Source organism: Ruditapes philippinarum, unplaced genomic scaffold (assembly GCF_026571515.1).
Source record: "Ruditapes philippinarum isolate M1 unplaced genomic scaffold, ASM2657151v2 ctg948_1_1_1_1, whole genome shotgun sequence".
Lineage (NCBI taxonomy): Eukaryota > Metazoa > Mollusca > Bivalvia > Venerida > Veneridae > Ruditapes > Ruditapes philippinarum.
In genome coordinates this window covers 303,002-324,661 of record NW_026854272.1, presented here as the reverse complement: position 1 = coordinate 324,661, position 21,660 = coordinate 303,002, and the positions used below count along the sequence as shown (strand labels likewise).

At 32.0% G+C, this 21,660-nt stretch overlaps 1 protein-coding gene across 1 annotated transcript; it reads right to left on the bottom strand.

Annotated features, from left to right (window-relative positions):
* Positions 1 to 1,223: 1,223 nt before the first annotated feature.
* Positions 1,224 to 9,436, bottom strand: LOC132739610 (leucine-rich repeat-containing protein 74B-like). Its single transcript, XM_060727356.1, has 12 exons — positions 9,157 to 9,436; positions 8,723 to 8,910; positions 7,793 to 7,900; positions 7,280 to 7,423; positions 6,483 to 6,564; positions 5,880 to 5,965; positions 4,947 to 5,141; positions 4,280 to 4,375; positions 3,755 to 3,871; positions 2,796 to 2,957; positions 2,171 to 2,256; positions 1,224 to 1,575 (listed from the first exon to the last, which is right to left on the bottom strand). The coding sequence occupies exons 1-12, from the start codon at positions 9,434 to 9,436 to the stop codon at positions 1,356 to 1,358; spliced, it is 1,764 nt and encodes a 587-aa protein (XP_060583339.1). The 3' UTR covers positions 1,224 to 1,355.
* Between the last annotated feature and the right edge of the window lie 12,224 nt (positions 9,437 to 21,660).

Here is a 21,660-nt window from a genome sequence, read left to right as displayed (position 1 = left end):
GAAGATCTATAGATTTGACATTGTCTTTTTTTTGTCCTGCGTGGAATGGTCGATGGGGGGATCCGAGCCCCGTGGACACATGTCTGGTTTTTGTTTTTTGTTGTTTTTTTATAAATTCATTAATTTATTTATTTAACAAAGTTCGATGTTTCTACCTACTTGACTTGGCCCACCAATGATTGAAATAGTGCATAGATTGGAAATGAGTTTCTTCACCAGTAACGTGGCTATAAACTTGCTGGTATTGTTGAGTTTTTCAATTCATCATTTATATCTATTACTGGCTTCCAACCCAATAACAAATCAAGCGAACAATGCAGGATTGCACCCTGCATTGCAATATACATTTCTCTAGAATATAACAGCTGGAGTGTCATATCTTGTGTATAATTGGGTTTAAATAATGCAACATGTAAAACTATCTCGTTTTAATTTAAAATTAGTACAAACGGAATATAATTGAATCAATGTGTCATGAAAATTTGATTTCAGCTATCTTGTTGGTTAAATTAAGATGTATATATAAGTAAAACGCAATTAACCTTTTTTTCAGGTGGCAATGTAATACACCTTTCAATTGTGTATCCATTGTATCACTTTGTTTTATGTATGCAATATTCTTAGATTGGAATGAAAAAACTGATCAAAATGTCGTCTAATGATACCTAAAATAGAAAACTTTTGTATGCGCCCTTTGGTCATTGAATTATTATTCCCGCATATTTTCGTATATCTGTTATAAATGTCAATTCATCTTTTAAGTTCTTACCGCTTATCCCAAAATTACTGTTTCCTGGGTGAAATAACTTGAAATCACGTCTTTTAAAGCCTTAATTTATATGATAAATTGTAGTAATCGTCTTGTGAAATGCAACATCGGTTACTATGGAAAATTCGTATAGTAAAAAAGTCTATAGTAATGTTGACAACGGTTTGAAATTGACAATTAGCACGCTTAATAATAAATTTAAATTTTTTAAATTAATATTTGCTGAATTGATATGTTTGGTCTTGCCAAACTGATTTGCTTTCAAAACTAATGCACTAGTTAAAACACTAGCAGCAGTGAAGTTTTATCTCCAACAGCACTATTCAACAGATGAAATAAAATACACAGTGCACCTCTGTACAGCAACTACCTCTTTATCATTGTAGAGCAACTGCATCTAACATCTCTGTAATTATGGTAAATTCTTTCCCCAGAGGTAATATTAGGCAATGACTTACCTACCTAGAGCAACGCCCCTTGTCTCCATAAGGGTAATGCTCTGTAGCGGTTAATACAGTACATCATTATTTTAAACACGGTGTTTTGTTGGCATAGATAAAATTTTACGGTGCACAATAAAAACTTTTCATTCCACTGATTTATTCCCAGTGTCACTAGTTTCGACAGTGGTTTTATCACTAGATTCTGTCGCTTGTACTGTATTATGTGGTACACCACGGCAGTTTAACATTATCTTTCTCAACAGTTTCTGTATTCGACCAAGATCTGTTTTCTCTAACGGAATATTTAACTTTGCAACTCGTCTTATTTCTTCTTTAAACTTCTTATTAGCTTCAACAAGCTCTCTGGAAAGATTAAAAATTATTCTAAATCTTAAATCAACTTTACATAAAAGTAGGCGACGTTTTGAAAACGGAGAATACATGCAATACCAAAGTATAGAATATTAATTTAAACAAAAACAAAACAAAAATGTGATATATATTTGCCTTCATTTTGTTGTAGTTAATCATTTCAGCTCATTTGTTTCGGACAGCATTTTGTCTACGCAAATTTTGCTTGCTCGTTCTATTTGTCGACGCAACGTTCTCAAATTGATATGGTAGTAAAGTCACATGCTCTTTACTGGTATCTATCATAAAGGAGTTGTTCGTATCTCTACTGGTTTGCCAATCTGACTTAAGTTTAGATCTACTGAAGTTCTTTCTTGCATGTAGCAATGATTAAAATCTGATTTTAATAAGACTGCTGCTTTGTCTTACTTTTACAACAGTTAAGATGCACAAGTATTGATCAAAAGCTAAAAATCTCGCATATCTGTAGAAATATCATTACCTTTTTTATACATGCACATACATTTTTTTGGATAAAATTCATGGAATTTAAGCGGAATTCAATTACAATATTTCTTATACTTGTAATGAGAAATATTATACATACATATAATCAATTTCCCCGTTTTTATCTGTGTCACAGGCTTTCACAAATTTCTCCAACGTTTTTGTCTTGAGAGGAATGTTCATGACCTTGAGAATAAAAAATAACAATAACGAGAAAAAAAAATATTTGTATTTCTGAACAAATTAATACGCTGTTTGATAATATAATTAAGCGTTTCATATGCAAGTCAAATTTGGATATTTTTATTTGTTACTGTCAGAACAGAATTAACGGATCCAGCTAGAAGTGATATAATATGTAATAGTTGACAAAAGATGGTGACGGAAAGCTGGTGAAATTAAATAAGGTTAACTAGAAAATTGTCTTCAACAATTTCAAAATCTTGTACAAAATACCAACCAACTAATGTACGCTGCATCATAACCGAAGCCACAATCATATTTATTATTACAAGAAAGAACTGTGTGGAAATAGGTCACCACAGTTCTGTTAAGACGCATGAAAAAAAATCAAAAGAAAATTCGCGTTTTATTATGAATTTATGACAATACAAACAACCACTGACTAAAATCATTTCTAATGTAATGGTAAACTTCTGCGGTAAAGGAAACTGGCATTGTTTACCTTGTTAACTTCTGCGGTAAAGGAAACTGGCAATATTTACCTTGAGACCTTCCTGGAATTCCATGACACTGATTCCTTTACTTTTGTCAGTGTCCATCTGATGAAACAAGTCGACCAAGCGTAGTTTTTGTAATCTCATAAACTCCATCAATACATAATGCGGATTCTCATTTAATAAAGCCAATTCGTCTTCTGTTTGGTCCTGAAAATATATACAAGTTACATAATAAATAAGATGTTATTCATTCATTTAGAATATAAAGAACTTGAAAAAAATGAAATTCTACTGGAATATTTGTTCAAACTTATTCTAAACTTCTTTAATGAATGAAAGAGTTGTTGACTGGACACACAATTGGGATTATGACAGACAATGATAAAGCTTTGGCCTCTTAGCGTGACCTTGACATTGATGCAAAGTTATTTCAAAATCCCTTGATGATAAAAATAGTATGGACTGACACGAAATATACACTCAATCAGACAATGTTGACATGCATTTGATCTCCAAATGTGACTTTGACCTTGAAGCTAGGGGTTTTGGTGTTGCATCGTCTTATAATGATGAATATTTGTGACAGGTTATTTCAAAATCTCTTGATGAAATGCCGAGTTACGTCCGGACACGAAGTGCGACGGACGGACAGACCGGTTGACTTTTCTCCCGAGTTGACGTTATGAGGTCATTCCTTTATCTTCCTTGAATTCTAAAACCACGTAGCAACCTTTAATTTTAGCCCATAAGTTCCCCCACAAATACAGTATGTAGGGAAAGAACACGGATATTCATCCCATAATATCGCTTGAGTCCGTGTGGACAGTCAGACGGACGGACTGAGTTATATACATCAATATCTCCTTGTTTCTTCGGAGTGTCGGGGGAACAATGAACCAAACGTTAATGAGTTTTCAGATTATTGTTATCAACCCTAATTTTGATGTTTATAACTCAGTGACCTTTTAACCATTAACACATCCTAAGAAAGGTAAGTTTTGTACCTGTTTTCCAATAGGTTCCCTATCTTTAGTCCAAACCATTCCATATTGTATGTCTATCTGTCTCGTCTGCTGCAGCTCCTTCAACAAAGATACAAACTCTTCCTTCACGTGCTGGTCCTGTGTCAGATGGGGGAAAGAAATGAGTACATAAAAACGTATAGAAATACATTGTAGCATAAACTTTCAAGTGCTTTTTTGTCGAATGGACATTTTGGCAGAATTTATTATAAGTCGTCTACAAGTTATTAAAAGTGCAAAAACTATAGCAATGGCTGTTGACATATTTTACGCTTTCCCTTCCCATGTATAATGAATATAGTAAAATGCTATTTGCTTGAATTATACCCCTTATTAAAACACAAAACATTTTTTTCTTTTTATTATCACCACCACCACCACCACCATATGTAATATCATTATTATAATACCATTATTATTATTAAAATTATAATTATCACTCAAAGATGTGGCTATATGCGAAAGTTTTGTCATTTTGGGTGTTTATAAACAATTGTGATAACTTACGCCCAAGTCAATATAGTTGAGACCAATTGTAGGGTGTTTCTGTAGTTGATTCAGAACTGCCATTACACCAGTGTCTGTGATATGATTCCGAGATATCTGTAAATACAATATAATACATTCTATATACCTTTGACTCATAATTATATCACTACATGTATAACCAACAAGGTGTGGCGTTGTGTTCAGCATTTTTAAAAAGATTTTTAAAGAATTGACGAAGAGGCGGGAAGGTAAGGGTTCGTGGCCGAGTGGTTAAGGTTGTTGACTTCAAACCACTCGCCGCTGTGGGTTTCAATCCAGTCAAGAACTTTTTCGGATAGCTTACGGTGGGGGGTTCTACTCAGGTTCCCGTCCGTGCCTGAAATAATGCACAAAGGGACACCCGAGATCTTCCTCCGTCAGTAAAGCTTGAAAGTCGTGATATGACCTCTTCTGTGTTGGTGTGACGTAAAAGCCAGCCCAAAATTGCAGCTTTAGGTTTGCACATAATAACATAATATCAAACCTTCATACACCTTCACGTAAAAAAGACAACAACAACAAAAACAACAATAACAAAAAGCATTATAACAGATGTGTATAATCGACAAGGGAAAACTGTGTTGAAAAGTAAATTGTTGGATACAAGTTAAACAATGTGTCGTCTATTTCTTAATATTTCACCAACCTTGAGTTTCTTTAATGCTGTATTTTTCTCCAATCCTTTAAGAAGTTGTGCCAAACAAACCTCTGACAGTCTGTTGCACGAGATATCGAGATCTGTGAGCGCTTGATTTTTTGCCAATGACGTTGATATACAAGATACGCCATGTATGTAGAATCCGTTCCATGCGACGTTCAACACCTCTAGATTTATGTTGTTCTAAAATTAATAGAATAAATTGATAATGAATAAAAATATAAAGACATTGTTACCTGTACCAGCGCTGATTGAGACGTTTGCATGTTTGAATTTTCAGCTCATCGTATCAAAGGAGAACAATATCTATTTAAATTCATTGTACATATAATCTGAAACACCTGTTTGGTACAAAGTTCGCTCTGTATTAAAGCAGCATGCCTCCAGATTCATGCTAATTTTCATGAACATTTTGAAAATGTATTTAAACGAAAAAAATTGTGAAGTGAAAAAAGAAAGTAATTTACACATTGCAAACGGCACTTACAACCCATGTAAATTACCAAAAAGTGGTCAAATATACATAAATACCTCTTAATGTGTTAGTAACGCAGTAGAATTATAGTGAAAAATCAGTCATTAATCGCACATAAGATGTTAATAATTAATTAAATATTGAATCTTTTTTCTCTTCTTAAGATCTTAATACATTTTTCTGAAGATTGAATTTCTTGAAATATTTTTGGCTCATCTGGAGGCGTGCAGCTTTAAAGAAAGTCATAGTTTTTAAGATGGTCGACAAATAACCGTATTCCTCAACAAGTTAGAGAAAATACATGTATCTATATCTACATGTATTAAATCGAAAACATTCTATTCTTTATTACTGGAAACATTATGTATTTGAAGAAATGACCACACAGGCCCAATAGAAATTTTATACACTGTATAAAAGCACAATATACATTGTTCATTACTCACCTCAAGTGCTTTCCCTATGGCTTGCGCACCTTTCAGACGGAGGTGATTCCAGCTAACGTCGAAAACTCGCAAGAAATCGTTTTGTTCTGAAATAGCAGACTTACGGTCGTGTTTTAAATGTATGAGACTACAATATTATATTATCTTGAACTGACTTATTTACAAAGTCCATCTAATTGTACTTGTAGTTGAAATATTGAGTTTTTTTATATATGAGTAATATCTTCCCGTGAGATTCTGGCCCTGAGTATAAATATCTCAAAATCTAGCTTTGAAACGTCAAAATATTCCGGATACTTTATTAGCTAGCTTATATTTTTGTATTTCATTTTTTCAAGCAGTATGCCTCGACATTCATGCTTATTTTCGTAATTTGTTTTAAATGTATTTAAATGTTAAATATTATCATATACACAAAGAATGTATTAAATTACTTGTACTCTTGTTTTCCGGTACATGTTGGATCATTACTGTTCTGTCATTTGCTTAGCAAAGAGATTATCAATATATTATTTTTATATCAACCTAATGTTATTATATATACATGTTAACAAACCTATCTTGTCTTAGGCTTTCATATAAAAATGTAACTTGTATCCCTACCTAAACCCTCGCCGAGAAGTTCCCCACCTTGTTCCCGGAAATAATTGTGTCCTAGATATAGTTCATTGAGAGCACTGTTTTCCTGGTACAGAAAATAACACCAGGTGATTTATTTAAATGATGAGGAACATCAGTTGTCTAGAAACTGAGTGCATCTTACAATAAAGGTAAATAGTTTCTTGCTAGGCAACAGTGACAGTAAATGGTGTAAATATCTAAAAAAAAATAATGAATGATGAACAGTTTGTTTTTAACAATAATTAGGTCCATAGGGTAGACTTAGAATAGCTTTGAAAATAAACAAAAATAAATTCAGAGATCAGGAAAAAGAATTTCCTAATTTGACTGACTCTAAAATGAGTTTCATTTTAAATGCCTATATCATGGTCAACTTCAAGATTAGAAGTTATTAGTACGTAAAATTGAAGAAAGAAAGAAAGAAAGAAAGAAAGAAAGAAAGAAAAGAAAGAAAGAAAGAAAGAAAGAAATAAAGAAAAGAAAGAAAGAAAGGAAGAAAGAAAGAAAAGAAAAGAAAAGAAACAAACAAACAAAAAAAGAAACAAACAAAGAATCAAAATAGAAAAAAAACAAGAAATGATTAACTTTAGAATTAGAACCTATTTTACTACTTTAACATTAAAGAAAGAAAGAAAGAAAGAAAGAAAGAAAGAAAGAAAGAAAGAAAGAAAGAAAGAAAGAAAGAAAGAAAGAAAAGAAAGAAAAAAGAAAAAAGGAAAAAAAGAAAGAATGGAAAAAAGAAAGAATATTAAAAAAAAACAGAAGAAAGAAATACATACAATCATAAGCTCCTTGAAATATTTTCCTGACTCCTCGGTAAACTGGTTGCCGGTAAGATCTAATATTCTCACATTATGGTTCTTTAGTAAACTTTTACATATTGCCTCCGCTCCTTCACAACCAAGACTGTTCCAAGTAATTCTCTTAATATAATAATGAATTTTGTTATTACATGTGAATAATCAAAAAGCTGCAATATCATTTTTAATGAAGTCGCAAAATGTATATGTAAATATAGAATGCTGTTTCTTGTACAAAAAGCAGAACAAAAACATCTGGAAAAAGACATCTCTCGGAAGCATTAATTATAATGAAAATTGCAGACTCGGCAAAAAAATGTCAAACATTTTATTTTCAAGAACTCTTAAATATCGTTCCTTATTAATGTAGATCAGGAAACGACAACGGACGTTTTATTGCTAGGAACGACAAATGAAGGCTATGAGTGACCTATGACTACAAAAGCGCTATGAGCGACAACTTTAGTTACTGCTACCAATATAATTACGTACAATTTCTGTGAGATAAATATTCCGTTCAAGCACGTCACTGAAATATTTGCCAGCGTCTGGTCCGATCTCATTACCATCAAATTCTATTGCTTCGCAATTCGAATTTCCCTGAAAATAAATGTATGAGTGCCTTAAAAATAACTTTCCTACTTTGTAATGCATTATATTGTTGGCTATTCTAATATTGACATACTATTAAGAAAAAAATGGCAGTTCATCGTTAAAAGAAAGATAAAACATTTATGCAAATAAATTATTTGAAGATTGAAATGCAAAAACAAAAAGAACGGAAATGATGGTATAAATGTGAGAAAAAAATGTGTATTAAGCATGTTCAGCGGGCAACAGACGACAGCAACTTCAATGCATAAATTTATTGTTAAACCATAGATTTGGTCAGAGAGTTTTATTTGATAGATATTTGAGCCGCGTCACGACAAAACCAACACAATGGGTTTGCGACCAGCATGGATCCAGACCAGCCTGCGCATCCGCGCAGTCTGATCAGGATCCATCCTGTTCGCTATTAGTTATTCTACTTGTAATAGAGTTGGTAAGCGAACAGAATGGATCCGGATCAGACTGCGCGGAAGCGCAGGCTGGTCTGGATCCATGCTGGTCGCAAACCCATTGTGTTGGTTTTGTCGTGACGCGGCTCATTTGTCATTCCAGCATATAATAATTTGGAATTTGCTGACATAGTCACAAAAAGTGTTTGGGTTTCCAATTGCAATGAAGGTGAAATCATTATATAACTAAAATTTGTAATAGAAAAAGGACAGAAAATATTTCAATCGCATTACTATAAACAAAGGATTGTATTTAATGATTTTTCTTTTTTTTTATTTTCCTTCAAAAAAATTTGGCTTACACCATTGCGTTTGAGGAAAGTGAAGATTGTTACAAAACATGTGATTATTATTAACTTACCACGAGCGCTATATTACAGGCCTTCACGTCATCCTTTAACATTACAATTCCTTTGCACGTCATTTTCTCCTTGACAAGTCCTTCAAATACATTCCTGATAGACGCTATCTTCATTTCTTTACATGCCATCAGATAATATTTCTGACTAAGTTCAGTATCATCTACCGGGCAGTCTATGTCTTCATCCGCTGAAAAATATAGTCCCCAGATAAAAAAAAATATGTGAATAGTATTTGTACGACTTTTGTTGTTGGGAACAATTATATAATGGTTAAAGTACCTGCATGTCAGTCCTGGATTCGAGCCATACATGGGTCACGACTGTTACCAATAAATACAATTCCAACTTACAGACTGGTTATATTAGTGATAACATTCTGTTTTTACAACCGAGCTTAAATGAATTCATTTATGTTTAAACTACTAGTAATTACGAAGAGGCCGGGTCATGTATCCTAGGCATGGGCGAGACGAAACCGCTTTTGAGCCAGCCACTGCCAAATATAACTTGTGTTCAACTAGCTGATCTAATATAAATATTGAAGTAAAACTTAGTTTTAAGAACGTAGGTCCATAATTCAATTCCGAGTCATCATCACCACCACTATCACCGTTACCATCGTCGTTCTCGTTGACATCATCATCATCATCATCATTTACAGCTTTTTTATCACCACCACAACTATCAACACCACCATCATCATAATCAAACATGTTGTACCCCATACATATATTTATAGATTTATTACTTTAAAATCCGTGAAATAAAACTGTCCAAGAGCACTTCATGAGACCAATTGCACAGATGTGTCACGGGAAAGTACAAAGGCCTTTATGATTACATAATGATACTAATATATTCGGAGAACGACATCTTTTAACTACCTACCATCAAAATCAAAGTCTTCATCTTCTTCAGCTAGTGCGGAACCGTTCGAATATGACCTATCACGTGATACCATGTCGTCTGCAGGTTTTGTGATGCCGGTCTTTCCGGATTGTGATCCGCCAGGTTTTCGTTTCCGAGTCAGTTTTCTCATCTCCGGGCGATTTGGCGACTGAGCCAACCTGTATTTACAGGCCAGCGATGTCGCGGATACTGCACGATTGTCACGTAAAGCACACATATTTTATTGTTGATCTTGTCTTTGTTTCTTTCGTTAAAAATATCCACTCGAAAAAAAATCACTAGAACAATTTTTTTTGTGAAAATTCCAATTCCAACAGTCTAACAATGTTAATTATATGGAATTTTCCGAAAATCAAGCATTTCACTCTTGTTATACAATTGTAATAATGAAAACACATTAAAATCCTGGTTCGACCGTAAATTATTCGATTTATATTATATCTTTCATGTGTTAGTAAACTTGTGGTCAAAGGTCAGCATTAATTTTCTATTCATGTTTTTTTTCTTGAGGTCATCTTAATAATATTTATCTTAAGGTCATATTAATCTTTTAATCCCTCTTATTAACGCTTTATATTGAACGAGAATTTTAATTAAGCAAAGATTTAGTTAAAATCGCCATAATCACTGTTAATCTTAACACATTTTCAAAACAAGGAGCACAACTGCAACATACTATTTGATAGGTTGTTCGTGATTGCCTCCCTTGTAACAGTATGTTCTCTTGTCACATGTTTAAATTTTTCTCTCAAGTTCTGTAAAATTATAGTTTTTTTGATATTATAATAGTAGAAATTGTAACGCTACATTGACTCAATGACTACATTTTTGCGTATTCTTGCTTGCCTTACAGGCAATTCATGGTCCACGTTAAGGTCCCAAGCAAAAAGAGCACCCATTGGTCGTAGGAAACTGCTACATTGCTGGACCCGAGGTTTGAGAAAATAACAGAGTTTGTCGAGAAATGTGCTATGTTCGTTGACCTAAATAGGACCTAAAGCAAACGTTTTGAACAACCTGTTTAGAAAAGACGCGTTGTACTAATTCTCCAAGAAAGCGAAACGTCTTTTCGGTAACTTTATGTTGGGACCGAGAAAACTAATTCTCACTACAAGAATGGTAAATGATTACCGTTATCCCAGTGTTCATTTTCAGAAACGATTTTTCAACGTATTGATATTGTATGCTGATGATATTGTTTTGCTCTCAGAAAGTCGTACAGATTTTCCAAATACATTTGTACTTTAAATGATATGTTTGAGTATTGAAGACTGTAGGATTGTTATTTACAAAACTAAAATTAAGAAATGTGAGTGATTGTCAAAGTGACTGATAGAGATTTTCTTATTTTGGTGTTCTTTTTAATTACCATAGTAGTTTTTATAAAACTAGGCAAAGATTAGCACAATAGGCAAGAAAAGCCATGTGATACGAAAAGCTCGCAAACTTTCTTTATATCAGTGTTTTGCATATGTTTAATTCCCAAACGGCACTAATTCTAATGTATGACTGTAAAACTACAACGTAAAGTTATTATTATTGGTTAAAATTTAGGGCTCAGAAAATAACGCATTAATAAGAAGAATGTATAATGTTCGGAAAGAAGATATAAAAAATAATGTGTCGTATAACGGAAATAACAGGGCATATTAAAATATACTTGACGAAATAGGTTTTTCATTTCTATGGTTACAGCAAAGCAAAATTGATAAATTGTACAACATTTCAAATCATAAAAAATAGAATATAAGCTATTTATAAAGAAACTTGGTATTCAGAAGTACATAATTCAAGTAGATTACAAACCTGAAGTAGGTATAGATATGACTTCGAATTTGAAAAAATGTTCTTAAATTGTGTTAATAGAAATAAAAATATAGAGTACAATTAACGCAATTTAGGTTGTCCTCGCGTGATCTAGAAATTGAAATTGGTAAGCACGACGGAGTTCCAAGAGATAATATTAGACTAAGTCAAGAATGAAATATGCATGTTATCGGAAATGAATTCCATTTTTTACTCGTCTGTCCAAAATATTATAACGCTCGTAGGCAATTTTGAAAACCATATTTTTGCCGTTGGCCTACACTTTAGAAAATGGAAACTCTAATGTCATAAAATAAAAATGAAAGAGAATGTAATAATTTATCAAGATTTATAGTTTATAGTTTTAGTTTTTCACTAAAAGTATAAGAAACACTGACTAATTTGTAAATTTTTAGATCTAGTTGAGGACATGCCGTAAAAATCTTCTCTGAAAACGTTTTGGATGATTGTATTATGAAGAATTGATGGTAAGAATGTCTTACACTTTCCCTACATTATGTGATAATGGCTCTGTGCGTTTTGTAGTTTTATGCCGAATAAAAATTGAATTGAATATACATTTTTTGTATTAAGTGACACCTTCTTATTTTTTCATTGTCAAGTTGAGCTGATTGACTATAATATATATTTAAACGAGATTGTTATAATGGTAATTGATCAACAGTTGATACTGGAATTTGTTGAGGATAAATTATAAATCTTCCTAAATTATTTTCATTTTCCTATACATTTACTTAATATCCTTGGTTGGGCATAATGTCACTTTAATATTATCTTGAATCTCAAAAGTTTTACTCCTAATTGTATGATACATGTATATTTGGACTAATATCTGTAAGCATAACTGATGTTATGTAACTTGGCTACGTTGTTCTGTCAAAGGATGACAAAATATTAATATTAATTATAACCATTTTAAGAATGATGTTATGTTCAGACTAGTTTACATGGCATGGTCCAATACTGTGGAAAAGTCACCTAAATGTATTGCATGTGCTGCATGTATACAAAAAGTAGAAAGTAGGTCTTTTGTTAATCACCTGGTCTTATTTTCAGTTAATTTTTTTAATGAATGATTTTGTTTTTTAAATCTTGAATCAGTTTATTTTCATCTTCATTTCCAATCTTTTAAAAATGTTCTTAAAAGAGGATAAACATATTATTTTTATCAATATAAGATAAGCGTGAGATAAAGCTTCGTACAGATTGTATTGTTTTACACGGATGGGTATACCCTACACTATCCGAAAACCATAATAAAATCCATGGTACAACACACGTATTAAGTAAACTTAATAGTACTGAACAGAACAGAACTAAATAGTCATTTGTCCATTATCGTGATATGTTATTAGCGGCGTAGATGCCATGTACTTAATTAGGTTTCAGTAATGGATGAAATTAGGTTTTGGATGCGTTAAAGAATGGCGCGTGACATGGCTAATTTAAGAAAACCAGGCATGATGTATGGTTAATTTTATACTCCAAATACATGCATTCCAGAACGCATTGGGCACAATCGATTCTCTTGTAGAATCCATAAGAAGTAAAGGCAATGGCTAATTTCAGACAATTTTGCTAATTGACGGCACGGAATTGGGACGGAATATCGCACGTATTAATATATGGTTCCGAAAATGAAATTACCCCAGGACAATGTTTCAGAATGAAAGTAATGGAGTTACTGCCGAATCGATTGATGGATATCACAATCAAGACAAAGAAATACCTAACTAAGCTAATTTGTCAGAACTATGTCGTTTTGATGGACAGTTTTTGGGGTAACTCTTGAAACTATTAACCATTTACTGTCAACTCCATTTGGATGTGTATGCTGTCCGACAGTTTTAGCACATCTGGGCAAGCGCCTGCGCTCTCTGCGGGTTCACCAGCAAACTTGATCATCCTTAAGATAACATTTTGAGGCGGGGGCTTTATTAGCCCTGTTAAAGTAAGGATTGGGCTGGTGTCTTTTGTCGCCATGCCAATAAAGACAAGATGGACGTAGGAGAAATAGAATGAAATGTCAATTGTTTTATTAAAAAAATAATTTATGTATGATATAACCCAACATTGTCTTATCTTCATTTTTGTTTGAAAGGCATAAACTACATTCTTGAATCCATTCGTAATCATTTCAGATACTCATAGCAAGAGAAGTGTTCAAATCTTACTTCTTCTAGCAAGAGATTTGTTTTAAACATTCCTCTTCTCGTGTATTCATCACATATATATTGTTTATAAAAAAATTATAATCAAATTCTTACTACCATTTTTTGGTGGTATAAGGGATAAAGGATGTTCTAACGCGCTTTGCGTTTTGTGTTGTTTTTTTTCCATCGTGAGGATTTTGTACAAAGGTCATGGAGATGATTTAAACCACTCGGACACCTGACCGATAACCGTTACTCATTTGTTTTATTTGCAATGACCATAACAAAAGCAATAATTATCTGTCCGTATCTAAATGATTTCGGTACCGCTTGTAACAGCGTTTATTCCAGACTTCTAAAGTTGGTGACAAACATTGGCGTTCTCTATTCTATAAGCAAAACCCATTTATTTTTAGCAATAAATTATTCTATTCTGTTTATTATCTTCAACTGTCAGGGTTCTTTTCAGTGATAATGTACATTGAGAGTTAGATTTCATGAAAATCAATTAATAATTATATTTATGGACTATGGATGATATAGAGCCTCGTTTTGAATACCACAATGGCTGATTTCAAAATAAACGTATATATCTTGATTAAGCATTTAAAAAACCGACCATTTATCTAGTAAATGACGAGACTCATATAGAGTAGGAAAGTGACAATAGAACGGGCATAAATTATATAGAAATTTTTATCCTCGGACTATATCGTCCATCTTGACAGCCAAATTGGTGTTATAGTCATTTTCACAGAATGATGGACAATTTTATTATAGTGATAAGATCGAAATAAGTCATTCCTTAACAATGGTGGGTTTTCGTCAGTTGAAAGCATGCGGTTATATAAAGAAAATTGTCGATGTCTCATGTCGGAAATCTTGCGCCTTTAACTTCCATATTATCACTTTTCTTATCCTGTTAAATGGTTAAATGCATCAAGCCCCCATAACAGTTTTAATGTCGATAAATTTCGGGTTTTTTTGTGGTGTTATTTGTTGTTGTTGTTGTTGTTGTTGTTGTGGTGGTGGTGGTGGTGGTTGTTTCCCTCATTTTAATATTTTGTTTTGTTTAATTCAATGGAATATCTTTTCTTGTTGAAGATATACCCTTTCTTATCTCATACAACTGTTAAAAATGGTATGAGAGACAAATGACCAAAAAAAAAGAAGATATTTATTCCCATTTAATTAGCAATAATAATGTATACTTGTACATGCATAATTGAGACCAATATCCTGTATAAATAAAACTCATTTATTTTTGACTACCTGGACGACATGACATACAATAAAATCTTGGTAGTATCAGTTGATTTCTCCATCCCCTCCGTTTTTTCTCTTTACGATTTAAGATGACAATGCGACGAGTCCTGTCTCTGAAATGACTCCTTTTCAGATATTTCAAAATCACTATACTATTAAAAACATTTAGAAATCGAAAACCGCCATAATGTTTCGGTGAATCGGCATTTGACATTCCTTTAAAAAAAAATTAACAGAAATGTTACACATGTTATCAGTTTTAAATAAAAAATGAGTCTATAAATATAATTATACTCACTGCTCAATACTGCCGAACACTGGAGGACATCACAATTCGCCATTGCTTTGTTGGCAAAGAAACATTGCCTAGATTATTTAAATCAATCCCTTATATTCATGTAATGATGTACATATTTCATTGTAAAAAAGGCATTGAGGCACATTATACCTTAAAAATAATTGCATACCATCTTCTTTAGAAATGGCAAACATGTTTCATAATGAAGTAATAATGGATATAGAGCATTTTAGATGCTTATCGCCTGAAGAGTAGCACTGAAAGCCAAATAATTTGTCAACGAGGTAGCAAAATGTAAATAAGCTTCCATACAAGATGCCAAATCACTATTACTGTTCTGTTTGCAAAAGATGCTTAAGAAGCAAAGGGTGGTTTATCTATATTGCCAAAGAGTTCTGACTTGGAAATATATTAACAGGCCACTAAACCTTAAGCCTTAGGGTGTTTTTTTTTAAATAATAATAATAAAAATAGCGTTTTTTCGGGCATAATGGGTCTTTAACCTACAAAATGGTTTTTATCAACTATTTGTTGACATATTGTGCCTGATATAGGCCTTATTTAATCGCACATCTGTGATGTATTTTGCAAAAAGAAAACAACATCCCCAAAATAAATCAACTTCTTTTTCTTGTTAAAACAATGTTTTGCAGAATGGAAACATTTGTAGTTGTGTTTTTCTCCTGATCGTTAAACATGTCAACAATTATAAATGGATTTGTTTACTTAATTGCCCAAATTACTTAAAACCTTTTCAAGTTTTCTTTTTTGTCCTTATTTTGAAAACAGATTACGATTAAAGGATTCTCTGTCTCAAAGGTTAAACCGTTTCTAAATACAGCTTTTAATGTGATGTAAAACAAACAAACAAAAATCTCTTTAACCATAAACAATATCATTTGCAACTCTTTTTTTTCTCTCATACTGCGCCCCTTTTTAAGATGATTTTGAGATACTATCTACTTTAAAAGAAAAACAAACGTTCGTTTAAACCGCCAGATAATACGTGTTTTCGTTGACATGCGCTTTGTTAAATCTGTCAAAAGTTTATTTTTCTTCAAACGCTGGATTTTCTTTATACGAAACAAAAAGAACTCTAATTGGAAAATTAACCCAGAGTCAAATGTGTCGCGGAAAGTTACAATTTTTCATCGTGATAAGAGATAATTTGCATGAGAATGAGCGTAATCCTTTTGAAACAGTAATGAACGTTGAACACTTTGAGTGAAACACAATATACGAGGGTGTTAGCTGTTGTAGTAAGCCTTTAATTTCTAACGAGGTAAATGTGTGTTTGACTTACGACCTAATGACGGCTTACATCAATGAAGACTTGTCATCGCTTTGTGCTGATAAACTGTCAGTGGGATCAGTTTCAAGAGGTATTCAGACAAAGGTCATCGGGTGATAGTTTATATAAACACAGAACGTCAGAATTTAAAGATCGATGACATCTACAGCAAAAAGATGAAGTTGATGCTGTTAAAAATTAAGAGATCCTTCTTCAGCAATAAACATTTATTCAAAAATCATTTGTCGTTTTCAACAAAATGACTTACAATTATTGAGAATGAATAAGGTATGGACTCAAACCCACGACTACCTTACTGAGCATCCTGTACCTCCTGGCCGCTGGTCCTTGTTGCTGGGTCTAGTGGGGGTTGTGTTCATTGAACACCGCCTTTCCTTGTTGGTCTTGTTTACCATATTTTGAACCAGTAGTATTTGAGAAAGTAACCCACAGCCTGTCTGCGCTTTCATCGGCAATATAAAACCAATGTTGATATATCCTTTGATATCGTTTTGATATTCATCAATATCATGATTACTTCAGTTTTTGACATTTAATCGAAGTCAACAAGACAAAATCAATTTTTGACAGTTTTGTATTAAGTATTGATATACTTTCTTCACTAACTTTGTCAACATCGCCATGTGCATCTCTCCGCTGCCCACGACCAACCACCTATCAACATAACTGACGTCTTGAACTTTACATTTACTTCAAATACAATAGATTATTTCAATAAAACCATATGCCCTTAAACAGAAGCTGTACAGACTTTAAAGGAAATAACATACAAATATAAAATTGACATCTGGACCAAACGACAATTGTTACTTCCGCTTATATAAAGTCTAGCACGCTTCTTTGTTTCACAAAGCAATTGTTGACACATTAGTAACACCTTCGGTGTGATATTATCCATTTAAACAAATATTTAGTTAAATAGTCATTATATGTTGCACTTTGTTTGTCTAAAGGATATAGGTTCAAGACCACTAAATTGATATGTTAGTCATTGGATTTCATATTTGCATTAAGTCCTTTCAACACTTCTTGGAGCGTTTTGCTCAAACAGCTCAATGGCGTCTGGTCATCAAGCAGCATTTGTAACGGCTTTTGACAGATGTTAATTTTTATTCGTCAGAAACCTTTATACAAAACTATTCTTTTTATTTTCGACTGTACTTATTTTTCTGTTGGACCAATCTGTGTGTAAATATGTCCGTTTGGTATATTGAAAGCAAAAATCGATTTGTCAATAATACATGCATATTGATGTATAATTATTTTTTCTTGAAAATTTTTTTTTCCATTTGTATATTTATTTGTAGTATATTGTTATTTTTATGTTCCGGTTCAAGGAGGTTACGGGTTAAAATTCTCCTTACATTTATATATGAAAGCGGAAATGTTATGAAAATATTCCTTGGATATCATAAAAAAACATCTTAGCTATTAATATATATTTTCCCTATTTTTGTGATTTTGGAAAAGTACATTTTTAATCTGATCATGATTATTTGTGTATAGCTTTATCTATTTGTTTGTATTTGTTTTACATGTACAATGATTATTTCTTAACTTTTCTGTAATATTCTTATAATAAAATCAAACTTATCAAACATTTTATTGAATTAAATTATTAGTTGAACAAAAAGTCCCATGTCGAAATTGACGTTTCTTTATGAAACCATGATTTCTCCATGAGCGTTTTCGCATGATATATTACGGTGATATTTGAGAAAGTCACAGGGGGTTTAATACCTTGTCGTGAAAACAAATAAAATACTTATCTTTGCTCTTTTACATCTATTTAAATTGTTTGATTTTGTTTCCTTTTTCTCACAGCGATAAAAACGTATAGATATCAATATTATTATAAAAATTACTTTCGTGTATTTACCAGTAGTTTCAGTTATTTTTAACGGCATTTAATATACAAGGCATTTCTGTTAAAGTGAATTACGTATACAATAAAAGTTAATATTGTATTGGTCGTGTGTAAATATTAATTCTGGACTATTCAAATATTAATTTTGCATTGCGTTAAACGTGTCTGTAATTGATCTTGTAACGGCTATGCCATTAAATTTGATACATTTAAAGTAAATAAGTGATTACTGTTTAATTGACTGTTAAAGAAAATGTACTATATAAGTTTACTGATGTCTTAATTTGAACCAGAAACTGTATATAATATTTTATTATATACTTATAAATGAAATATTGAGAAATATTGATGAAATAAAATGAGTTTTTTCATTTTCCGTATTTTAACTGTAAAAATTTATTTTTGACTGCAGTGAAACATATTTTCCGTACGTTCACTGATATCTTGCCGGAATACTTTCTTAATTCAGCCAATACACAAAATTAAACGACAGGTCTTAAGAATTGTAAGGCCAAAAAAGGAGAAAAGGTATATAATAAACAGAAAATTCAATATTTCTAATATTTCCAGCTTGTGGTATGAAAATTTCCATATTTCATTTGTGGGTACCGCCACTCATGAAATATTTATTTTCATACCACTTGATGAAAATAAATACTGTTTTTATAAAAACTTAAATATCCTCTATTCATTATACAATGTATACTTATAAATGAAATATTGAAGAATATTGATGAAATAAAATACGTATTTTTCATTTTCCGTATTTTCACTGGAAAAAAATATTTTTCACTGCAGTGAAACATATTTTCCGTATTTTCACCGGTATCTTGCCGGACTACTTTTTGCTCTATAAAGCCAAAATACAAAATTTAAGGGAAAATCATTCAAATTCTGATATCAAATAAGAGAAACATGTATATAATAAACAGAAAATTCAAGAACTTTTCTATAAATACAAGATTTATTTTCATCTTTTGATATGAAAATCATTATATTTCACTTGTGGCTACCGCCACTCATGAAATATTTATTTTCATACCACTCGATGAATATTAATACTGTATTTATAGAAAAAAACTTGTATATCCTCCATATATTATATATCACTGATTTAAACATATTCATTTGAGTTAAACCATTCGCGAGTTGGCTTCCTGTAACTAGCCCGGGTCTGAAGTTATACAGAATTTTTCTAAGCTCCAACTCGGATCTGAGAAATCTGTGCGGTCACAAACAAGCAGAGAATATACACTGACCAATGTCCGATAAAATACATTTGAGAAGGATCTTAGAAAAACGTTTTACGCATATAACCTTCAGGCCAGTACTGATGTCATTTGAAAAGATAAAACAAGGTTATGTTCCAGAATCCAGGATCAAACACAATATTCCTAGGTTAAGAGGCACTTACGTTAACCAATGTGCCACTTCTTCCCTGTAAAATGATCAAATAAGCAATGGGATCAATTGAAAGATTGAACCTTGTCATGCGTTCAACTCCTTGATGTTGAAGATATTGTGGAAGATTTTAACACCAATGTAGTGTATTTTTATCATAACATTTTTGTTTAGAATTTGCATACGATATGTTCTGAAACCTGCCCATTTGTTCTGCCATTTTTTTCTGTCTGTTCACTAACGCAGACTGGTTCATGTCGTTGTTTTTGTAAGCTTCTTGCAAAGAATTTGGTTTTATCTGGAAGATAAGTCCCTCGTAATCAAGGTTTGATTCGATTGCTCCAGTATATTTATTTCATGTAAATTCAAAACTGGCATTACTGGTTAATGCAACTTACTTTTCGATATTTGACTGATAAGCGTACATGTTTTCTATATGGAAACCATTGTTAAACCAGAAATAATAGTAATTGAAATGTTGGAATCACCATATTGTTATTGTAATGTTGGAATAACCATTTAGTAATTGTAATGTTGGAATCATCTTATACTTATTGTAATGTTGGAATCACCATTTAGTAATTGTAATGTTGGAATCATCTTATACTAATTGTAATGTTGGAATCACCATATAGTAATTGTAATGTTGGAATCACCATATAGTAATTGTAATGTTGGAATCATCTTATAGTAATTGTAATGTTGGAATCACCATATAGTAATTGTAATGTTGGAAATCACCATATAGTAATTGTAATGTTGGAATCATCTTTTAGTAATTGTAATGTTGTAATCACCATATAGTAATTGTAATGTTGAAAATCACCATATAGTAATTGTAATATTGGAATCATCTTTTAGTAATTGTAATGTTGGAATCATCTTATACTAATTGTAATGTTGTAATCACCATATAGTAATTGTAATGTTGGAATCATCTTATAGTAATTGTAATGTTGTAATCACCATATAGTAATTGTAATGTTGGAATCATCTTATAGTAATTGTAATGTTGAAAATCACCATATAGTAATTGTAATATTGGAATCATCTTTTAGTAATTGTAATGTTGTAATCACCATATAGTAATTGTAATGTTGGAATCATCTTATAGTAATTGTAATGTTGGAATCATCTTATAGTTATTGTAATGTTGTAATCACCATATAGTAATTGTAATGTTGGAATCATCTTATAGTAATTGTAATGCTGTAATCACCATATAGTAATTGTAGTGTTGGAATCATCTTATTGTAATTTTAATGTTGGAATCATCATATAGTAAATTTAATGTTGGAATCACCATATAGTAATTGTTATGTTGGAATCACCCCCATTACAGAATTCGTTTCTCTTTTTAGCTTGGTAATGAAAGATTATTGACATACATTTATCAACCACTTTAAATTGAAAGAGTGCTATTTGTGGACAGAAGTTTTGTTTAAGATTTTGAAATGTCATGTAAGAAAGACCGAACATGGTTGTAAAATCTGTTTGTAAGACTCGAACACACGATGGCAAAGTTGAACATTTTGATAGCTCCTCCTTTTTTAATGTTTATTAGCGTGTTTTCTGTAGCTTGGTTTTCTTTTTAACCATTACATTTGATAATTATGATTTATGTCACAGTTGGTTGAATATTGAAACTTGTAGAAATAGGCAGTTTTTCAAATCTTACAACGTTTAAACTTGGTAACGAGAAATGAGCTTTTTAACTCACGTTCTGTGCACGCGTCATTAATTTCCTTTCACACAAATCTTCTAATTCCTAAAATACAAATTACTATAATTTCGATTAACTGATACTTTCATATTTCGCCTCGTCACCCGAAACCCGTTTAAAATCAGATACGAAAGGGGTTTGATGAGTTTTTTCTTTCTTCTTCATTACTGCGTGATTATAT

Excerpts from the sequence above, each read along its gene's own strand:
- LOC132739610 (XM_060727356.1), bottom strand. The coding sequence starts at position 9,436 with ATGTTTGATTATGATGATGGTGGTGTTGATAGTTGTGGTGGTGATAAA. Across the intron at positions 7,901-8,722 it reads CCTGTAATATAGCGCTCGTG|GGAAATTCGAATTGCGAAGC; the intron begins GTAAGTTAATAA and ends ATTTATTTTCAG. Across the intron at positions 5,966-6,482 it reads ACTTCTCGGCGAGGGTTTAG|AACAAAACGATTTCTTGCGA; the intron begins GTAGGGATACAA and ends CTGCTATTTCAG.